General features: G+C 34.4%; 1 protein-coding gene across 1 annotated transcript; it reads right to left on the reverse strand.

The window, feature by feature from the left end:
- Window positions 1-7,450: 7,450 nt before the first annotated feature.
- LOC18432456 (uncharacterized) lies at window positions 7,451-9,128 on the reverse strand. The gene has a single exon (XM_006842559.4). It carries the CDS (start codon window positions 8,304-8,306, stop codon window positions 7,689-7,691), a length of 618 nt encoding a protein of 205 aa, XP_006842622.1. The 5' UTR covers window positions 8,307-9,128; the 3' UTR covers window positions 7,451-7,688.
- Window positions 9,129-10,338: the final 1,210 nt, after the last annotated feature.

Here is a 10,338-nt window from a genome sequence, read left to right on the forward strand (position 1 = left end):
TCTATTTTTATATCTAATTATAAAATTTTAAATTTAAAAAATTGTTAAAATCAAGTAGAACTATAAACATATGAAAATTTTGAAAATGGACGGTGCGGATAATATGTTGTAAAATACACTATTTCTGAGAAAATTCCTAAAAAAAATGCCAAAAATAAGAAAAACCCTTAGAAAATTTCTAAAAATTTACAAAAAAAAATCCCCAAAAATTAGAAAAAAATCTCATAATTTATATTCAACCTCTGAAGATCACAAAACCCTTAGAAAATTAAAGAAATTCTCCTTCAGACCCCGAGAAAGACCAACAGCTTTAGAAAAATCTCTAGATTGAAAACCTTAGAGAAAATAAAAACCCTAGCCTCCTGAAGTCCTAACCCCAAGACTGAAAAAACTTAGACCTAAAATACAAAAATCCTAAATCAAAAACTAGAATTAAGGCACAATCTAACCCTTTACACCAGAAATATGCTGGTCAACATCCGAAATCAAAGATGCAAAAAGGACCGGTTCGTATACAGGCGAGCCCTCGAAGGCTCGAGAATCCCGGGCCATCCGGCCCGGTTTGGTATTATTTATTCCTCTATCTTTCTTCTTCGTTTTACTGTTTTTCTTCTTTTATTTATTTTTCTTCTGTTAACCTGTCTTAAAAATAGTATTTTAATGATCTGGGTAATGCTGGCTCTGCCACATATTTGCGAGTAGAAATGCTCGTTTCCGGGCAAATCTGGCCTCTCACTTTCTCTACCACTTCATTTACATCTTTTTAATTAGTTTAAAGTGTTAAAATTCGACATATCTTCATCGGAATATCTGTCAGATTTTCATCATAAACAGAAATATATAAATTTTATGTTGTAGGTGACGCATAGAAAGCTTGCCCTTAAAATAAACCTCCACAACTAAAGATTCCTATCCAATGGATAGAAAATTCTTTTTACAAAAGCAATTTAAAATTTTATTTTATTTTATTTCATTTCTTACATTAATTAAGAACCTGTTCAACCCTAACAATTCCTGATCCAAACAGTGCGATTCCAATCCAAATCGGTATTTTTCTAAACCTTGATCTTGGGTGAACCAATTCGTAACTTTTTCCTTCTATAATATATACGATATTTCTTGTAATGTCTATTTGTCTTTCATCTTTTGTTTTTAACCCTCGAATAAAAAAGATATCTAATCTTTCCGATACCGATGGATTTAGCATTATTAGAGAATTCTAATTAAGAAAATCACCAAGATCCAAGATTTGTACTATATATTCCCTCAAAGTAGGGAGTCGTAATAAATAATAAATAAGGTAAGTTTCATTGAGATAAATTAGTAGGTTTTAAAATATTCATTTTAAAAAATAGTAAGAAATATTTAACCCCTTAATCTTTAATTATGAATTTTTTTTATTGCTTACAAAATATTTAGTAGTTTAAGATGTGATATGAAAACAATTTAATTTTACACTACAGAGTCCTAACAAGCTTGTAAATTGCAACCGAATTTATCTAGATTCCTTAAATTGTCTATTTTTCAATAAAATGAAGGAATATGATATTCCTTTTTTTATTTTCTATACAATATATATTATTTGAAAAAGAATGTATTAGTCAAAATTATGAAATTTAAATATTTATTAATACACAATGCATGTTTTCTAATAATTTATTTAAAAATACAATTTCAAAATTAAATTTGAATTATTCATAAAACTAGAAAACTGATATACTACTCATATTCCTTCTATTTCATAGATGGAAAATTTAGGATTTCACACAATTAGGGAGTTGTATAAAGACCTAGCTAACCCTAAATTGTTAGGACTGTATCATAGGTATAAAAAGTTGAGAAAGTATAAAAGGAGACCATTTACTTCTAGCACAAGGAGGTCAATCATTCTCGTCGTTTAGATTTTAAATCGGATCGTTGTGAGCATGTTATTGACTAGACTCAAAGTTCAAAAATAAATTCTCGAACTTTGTGAGACACCCAAGCCATCCAATTTGACATCTAAAAGTGAGAAGCAATTATGATCACCTTGTAATAAAGATAAATGTTCTCATTGAATACAAATCCCTAAAAATATAAAGGTTGTAAGTAAATCAAACAAAATCAAAGGTCTTCATTGCCTGTGATGATATCTATCCAATGAAAGTAATCATATAATGCCAATAAAAGGATAGTTACATCATCTTTTATAGATGTGATAGCTTATAGATGTAAAACAACAAAATAAGTATAAATACCAATACCCATTACAGTAGAAGGACACATATTGAAATAAATATTCATCATGGTCAAGTAAATATGGTAAATATTTATTATGGTCAAGTAAATATGGTCAAGAATCTAATATTTATTATGGTCAAGTAAATATGGTCAAGAATCTACAATTGAAGAGTTTGGAACATTGAATAGTTTGTATCCAAAGAACATCTGGCGTGACATAGATAATAAATAAATCGAGTTCTTAATCCCCTTTGAACAGCAAAGGGCCTGTCGATCCATACTGCTAAGACCCAGCCATGTCCATTAATTACTTGGGCTACAAATCCAAACCCATAACGGGCTAGACCCCATTAAGAGGCCGAAAACCAAACTTGTCAGGCCAGGCCTATTCCATCATGGCAGGCCAGCCCGCTTGCAGCATATCACTAAGTAATAACCAATAACTAACAAATGTGGAACCCCTGTCATATAATCAAGATGCAAATATTTCACATTTAAAGTACAGTACGAATCACAAATCCAAGAAAAAGTATGTTTTGAACCATGAATATAATATTTTCATAATGAGTCATGCAATTCTCACAAAGCCACAGTTCAAACCTGGTACATGGATTCTTCTATTTGGGTGCAGTACCCATGTTTGACACATATTCTTCTCGATCATTCTTCTTGTTTAATACCTTTGTTTAGTTGATATTCTTTTGGGAATGTATACTAAGATACCATTTTTTTTTCATATAAGAACCTCACAATTATTTCTAGCCATTATATTTTAAATCTCGACACTAAGAATGAATCACAAAATTCGAGAAAAGTTTCTCCAGCATTGAGCACAATTAATGACACAATCTTAGCCATTTGATCTCACATTTGATAGCTCAAGTGAGTGTGACCTCCTTGGGCCAGAAGTAAATGGTCTCATCTTATACTTTATTCTTTTTTTGTTTTGAGTAGACATATGTGAACTTTAAAAATGTCTATAGAACTTTCAAAATATATATGGATTCATTAAATTAAGGTATAATTGATTATTTCTTGCTACTCATCACAAATAGAATATTCATAAAACAGTGTAGTATTTCTCTTCGTGATATAGTTGTGTCACCAGATTCCCTTCTTCGTGTCAAAAAGAATCCAACACCCAGTACCTGTACTAAACACAGACATGTGACCATATTCATTCAACATAGTGGATCAATAAGCCACCAAAGTTCATCTTCATACATAGAAAGACAGAGAAAATGGGAGCTATTTGTTACTCATAAAACTTACATTAGTTTCCTATCCTCTATCGAACATTCATAGCTCACAAGTCTTTTTTATCTCTTGTACCTAATGGTGTATAATGGGCCATTGGGGCCTCTAACAAAACAGATTCTAATGTCTCAAGTTTTTCACAATGACCTATGTTAGATCCTTTGCTTATGCCGAACCCCATTCTCTTGAAATCATGTTTCTAGATTTCTCCTAACTTTTCCTTCCCTTCAACTTTTCCTTTCCTTCATGAACCAGCTCAACTTATGGATTCGGTTACTCCAGAAGTGCTCTAACAGAAATCAAAGGGAAAAAGTGTTCTGATAGCCAGGTCAATTGAATCTCACTCAATATTGAATAGCAAATTACAACTACCACAATTAACAAAAGTTGGAAGGATTGATGCTTAATATTTTAATAGATACCCCAGCTAAAATAATTGATTGAAAAGGAATGTGTTCTTCTACATGAATCTTTCCCCATCTCCCCAATCGTGCCTATCTGTTATTCACTAAATCTCTGCTACCATACCAGCTAGTGTAGCGCTCGAGAACTTTTGGCATCAATGGTTCGGAGATACCGGTTTCAAGACATTTAGGGCTTTCTTTCTTCAATCTTCAATAAATTTGGAACCCAATTATAAGTGCCAAATCAGTTCTTCAATAAATTTGGAATCCAATTAGAAGTGCCAAACCAGTGATTTAAACTCGTCTAGTTAGGCTAGAACTTGGCCAAGTTACATGCACTAAGCAGACTACATAATTTGGAGGAAAAACCTTTTGGAAAAGGTTTTTTCGTTAATTTTGTTAAGATTTGGCCGAGTCTAACTTAGACTCAGTGGAGTCTAGCCCATCTGTTATGGTTGAACTGGGGTTTTAGGTGTCTGCCCATCTGCATTCAGTGCCACTTAAACAAGGTAATATGGATGCACCTATAAATGACCTCCCAATCCACAAACAGTGCTGCGTTTTGGGATCAGTTTCGTTTCTGAAAAAACTAAAAATTCAACATTTTGCAGGGTGGCAACCTGCAGATGAACAGAACTATGGACTCATCCACAATGGCAGCCAAACACGCCGAAAACTACTTTTCTGCTCTATGAATGCAGCAAGAGCCATTTGTTGGCGACCTCTATTTCAGATGGCTGCGAATAATGTCTTCCTATGTCGTACCACCTCCAAAGCCTCCTCAATTCTACTCTCCACACGGTCTGTGGCGTCGAAGAAGCTACATAATCCTGGTTTGTTAAGTTTGTATCTTAAGCAGGATCCAAGGAAAATTAGCAACACTCTTACAACCTTGTCTTTATCCTTACAAGGCTATATTATTATTCATGTTTATATTGGAGAAATAACCAACATGGGATATGACCAGTTATGTTTGCTAAAAGTAAGCTTCAAGAACACCTCTTTTTTTTTGTGGGGTGGGGGATTTAATTTTCAGCGAATTCTTTTTCAGATGACTGGCCCAGGAAATCTGAAGTACTTACTGGACATATAGGTGGATTATTCTTATTAGGATATCATCGGGTGATTTCTAGGCAACAATAGTTTACATACTACAGATTGCAAATTGTCTTCGCTTTCAAGTTGAGAAAGGAAGTGATGCAAGAAGAAAATAACAACCAGAATAAGAAAAAAAAAAAAAAGTGGGAGAATAAACCCTCTCTCAAGGTCTGCAAGGGAATCCACCCAAAAACAAGGTTTGCAAGGGAATCCATCCCAAAAAAGTCTGCAAGAAAATCCACCCCAAAAGATCTTATCACAAGATCAACTTTATTCAACTCTCTCTAATCATTCTCTCTTTACAATGAAAAACCTCTTCCTTTAAGTAGACTTCAAAAAAAATAAAAAAACCCTCTCTCTAACTTGAGACAACCTTTCCTTTATCTCCCTCTCCTTTACCTCACGTGCCACCTCCCTTCCCTTCTATTTTCTCTCTTCTCCCTATTTTCCTAAATCCTCACACACCAAAATTTTCCCAATCTTTATCTTCCCCATAAATCCATCTCTATCTAAATCTTCTATAAATCTCTAAGCAAATCTCCCAAATCTATCAAAATAGGAAACCTAAATCCCTTTGCCCATATCCCAATCCTAAAACTCACGCCCCACCTGTGAACTTTCTAAAAAACTCAAAAAATAATAAATTCACAATTTTCAATTTTTCCCAATTTTTATCTGCATCAGGAAGTGAGTTTAAAAGCTCTTGTTGAGTTTGAGGACTTTTTAAGGCAGGAGGCAGTTCTGGCCCCACCCCTTACTGCGTTTTCTGCTATAACGACCGAAAGAAGGGTCATACCTCTGAGTTACATTCAGGATCCACTGGCTCCCAAGTGATTCACTACCAACCAAGTTGCTCCTCCAGCTAACAAAACCATAGATACTAAGTCATTGGTGATCTAGTCGATTCCACCATCTCAGAAAAAAAAAAAAAAATCATGTTTATCATGAATTGAGAATTGAGCCTCTCAAATGATTCGTAATGTCAGTCTTCATCATCTTCCACAATCTGTGAGATGACTCCAATTTTTCACATGGTTGATTTTATTACTACCCTGCCCCAGATATATACAACCCTTTGGGATGGATAAAGAGAGAGGAGTACAGGTGAGGCCAATTTCTTTTTGTTTTTTTAATGGGACCACCTCTTTTCTCCTTAAATTGATTGGAGCACAATTTCTGAACTGGTGAAGTTTATGTTGTGATCAAAAGAATATACTCAGTGCATATGTTCTGACTTCTAGATGTGTTCCTATGGCAAATATTGTGTAACTCAATGGTTTGAATGCATGTTCTCCTGTTCTCATCTCTAAATTTCAAAGAAGTTAAGTGTTTTATGAGACAGTATAATTGCAAAGAAAAGGTATATATTTAAATGCTTATCAGAGTTCATGCCATCTCCAAACTTAGGCACAATTAACATTGTTGATCAAAGACACATGCAAATGCTTATCACGGCTCATGCCATGTCCAAGCTTAGGCACAGGATTAATTCCAAATCATCATTATTTGGGATATATTGCATCAAAATCTCGTTGTTTTCAGCGAACTTTCACATACTTCTTTTTTTCTCTTTCATTGAATCAAACTCTCAATCGCATGCTCACATCAAGCATGCTCGCTAATCTTATCCTTGAAGAAACTGAGTTTGCCATAGGGCATCAACAAGAAAGTGTAATATAGCATCCCATGTCCAAGACTAGAAACCCAACCTCTTCAACCCAACAATGAAGTCCACCACAAGTTTCAGCTAGATGTTTCCCACCAAAAGTGAAGCTATTTAAGAGGCAGATCAACTTGCAGGAGAGGGAGTCATGAGGACCACTACTCTAGGGTAATTTTTGTGAACATATAATGAGACTTGAGGATCTAGTAGCTAATTTTGTTAGAGGAAAATATGCTTAGAAGTTTTGATTACTGAAATAAACTTAATTTTCTGTATAAAAGAGAGAGAGAGAGAGAGAGAGAGAGAGAAAGAGAGAGAGTTTAAAAATCCCATAGCCCAAGGGTAACTCATTTCATGTGAATGGATACACCAATGCCCTGTATCTCTGACTACTTCAAAGTTCAATCCTTCAAATTTTCAGAAATTTCCATACCTTGTTATCACAATTTTCCAACTAACACATTCCAAAGTACCGAAGAATTTAACAATTCAAACTTGTATTATAGCCCAATTCCCAAAGAATGAAAAGAAATATGGGATCTGAAATTTTTTATGGCTGAATGGTAGAAGCCTCTTTGGTGGACCATATGGCATACACAGTTGAACCATATGGACTAAATACACATATATGTGCATGCATAAAAATATCAGATAAAGCTGTTGATATGATACGATGACGGTCCTCCATTGAGAGAATGCAAGAAAAGTAGAGAAAAGTAAAGAAGAAAAATATAAATAAATAAATACAACCCATAATTCAAGTCACAAATCAATAAACCACCATGATACAGTAAAATGAAGCTAACAATAATAAAATATCAATCTGTTTTATTTTTGTTCATTCTATCTTCAATATCCAGTCATTACATGAGCAAGCAATGGGAACCTTACTTACAAAATTCAATGAGTATTGGAACCTCTACACTTGGATACACGCATATACATCAGCAAAAAGTGAAACTAATTTCTTAAAACTCCATAATAAAAAATAAAAATAACAAATCAACCCAAGTTCTTTCATCCAAAAAAAACAAGCCCAGAAATGATCAAAGCTTATTCCTGTACCTACAACTTGAATTCTCGATTTTCTGGTCCCTAATCGAAATTGAAACATCACAATAAGCATAAGAAACCAAGTGATGCTTAAATAACCGCATGACTGTAACTCTCCCAGAAATCCTCGTGTAAGTGGTCAAAGGCAATGAACCATTAACAACGTCTGAATAAATATAAGAATCAGAGAGAAGGCGATCGGCTAAAATGGTTAGGGTCAAATTCATCACCTCAGTCTCGCCCGCAAATATCTCACCCGATGGAATTGAAGCCTCCCCAACTAGGCCTCCCCTGTAATATAACATGGTTGTGCTGTTCCCATATTTGAAGCTAGCTTTGTTGGGGTTCTTTAAAGAGACGTTCAGGTCAAGGCTCACATTTAAACTGACCCTTAGTCTGGGTATATCGAGGGACACGTCGAGGCCTGCTAATCTAATGGAGTTTACAGTGGTGGTGGTGTGTCTAGCTCTAAAAACAGTGAACGCAAGAATCAGAATTAATAGTACGATTAGAATCAACAGAGAGAGACATATGCACGAGCACCATAAGATTTTGGTTCTGGGGTTTCGAGAAGTGAGCTTGTTGGGTTTGTTTATGGAGAAGGAATCCATGAGAATATGTGGAAAAAAGGGGCTAAATGCAGGGAACCTCTATAGAGGAAAGCACACTAGAGATGGAAGGAAATGGCTATAGAAAAATGGAAGTATAAAGAGATTTTTAGGAAGAGACATAGAGAGAGAGGAGCAACAAAGATAATGGGATTTTTTAGGATGAGAATGGAGGGAGAGATGGGGATTTTTGAGGATGAGAATGCAGGGAGAGATGGGGACCTTTGAGGATGAGAAGATATAAGAGAAATGGAAAGTGGTGCGTGAAGAAAGAAAGAATGGTTACACTGAATCAGGATTTTACAAATAGCAATTTCAGAGAGAGTAAATGAAGATCAAAATATGAACTTGTTATGGATTTCTCTATGTAGAAAGAGAGACTTTTTACAGATATATATTCGTGGGAAAGAGAGAGGGGGTGAGAAGGAGAAAGAATGGTGAAAAGTAGAAACTTTTTGCAGGAAAATGCAGAGGAACGTGACTCCTACAGGCGTTAACTCATGGTAATATTTAGTGTAGAGAGACAAACGACACAGAGAGAAAAAAGCGCAGCTCTTACTCAGATCCCCTCTTGGTGAGCCGCAGGCATCGTCTTTTTGGGACTTTAGAGAGAGAGCAGATCAATTTTAGAGAGACAGAGAGACAGAGAGAGGATCATCATAAATGGTGTTGGTTCAGAGAGATTGAAACTGGTGGTTCAGAGAGATTGAAAAAGGTTAAGCTATTTATGTGATTGTTATATTAATGATAATCAAATAATATTAAATGGCAATCTCACTTTCAGAGAGAGATCGAAAGCGGTGGATTATTTGATACTTCTGTTAGCGCGGAGACAGATTTGAAATGATGACTCATTTTATAATGGATGAGGTTCCCATAAGGCCTACGATTCGTGAAAATAAAATGAAGTATTTTATGCAAAGTATTTATGATTGCCCTAAAATTAATTTCCAACATGACAATAAAATTTGAAACGTCGTACGGACAGTTGAACCCTTATATTCATAGCAAAATGGACCTTCTTAATAATTTGTATAATATATATTATTTTTAAAGTTTGAAAACCTAATTTTTTTTCACAACCATTATGTTCGAGTTGAGATAATCGATGCCAAGGTTTTTCAATGCATGACTTGTAATTTTTTATGAGTTATGAATTGAGGTTTTACTTATTTTTTTATAAGGATGAGGTTTCTATAAGGCCTCGCATTAAATCCTGGTTTGGAAAGTACATTTGCTGACATAAATCACTATGATCACTCTAAAATCGATTTCCAACATCAACAATAAAACTTTAAACTCAAAAAATAGTATAGATCTTGTGGATCTATGAACACTTAGGTTTAAATCAAAATTGACGGCCTAGAAAATTTGTTAAGATATACACTATTTTTAGAGGTTGAAATCTGATTTTTTTTTAACAACCATAATGTTCAAGTCAAGATGATCGATTCAAAGGTTTTTCTATGCTTGACTTGCAATTTTCCATGAGTTATGAAGTGAGGATTTACTTATTCTAAGAGTATTGCAAGCCTATCAAACCATTTTCTTTTGAGAATTACTCCATAGGTGAAGAGTAAGATCAAATGGCAATTTGAGTGAGAGAGAGAGAGAATTAGGGTTGGGAGTAGGGGTGGCAATGATCGGGTCGGGGCCGAATCCATAGTTATGGACTCGGACCCACTTATACCCATTCCTAGACCTGATTGAACTTAATCCAAAAATAATATATATATATATATAGAGAGAGAGAGAGAAAGAAAGAGAAAAAGATGAAGATATTACAAAATGCCTATAGGCAAAAAATGAACAGTAATTTCATCTACCATCATCACCGTACAAAATTCATTGCACGGTCACAATTATCCAGTAGTATTTCATTTTTCATTTGTTTTCTACAAATCATAATCACTTGAAATTTGGAGCGTGTGTTCATCAAAAATAAGCGAATCCATGGAAAAATGTCAAAAAAATGTTTTACATGAAAAATATAGACCAAAATACCCCCAAAATATTTTGAAAGTATTTTGATCAA

This window comes from Amborella trichopoda, chromosome 8 (genome assembly GCF_054954075.1).
Source record: "Amborella trichopoda isolate Santa Cruz 75 chromosome 8, AtrichopodaSantaCruz75HAP2 v2.0, whole genome shotgun sequence".
Lineage (NCBI taxonomy): Eukaryota > Viridiplantae > Streptophyta > Magnoliopsida > Amborellales > Amborellaceae > Amborella > Amborella trichopoda.

What these genes read in the sequence shown, in the direction of transcription:
- LOC18432456 (XM_006842559.4), bottom strand. Translation starts at nt 8,306, where the DNA reads ATGGATTCCTTCTCCATAAACAAACCCAACAAGCTCACTTCTCGAAAC.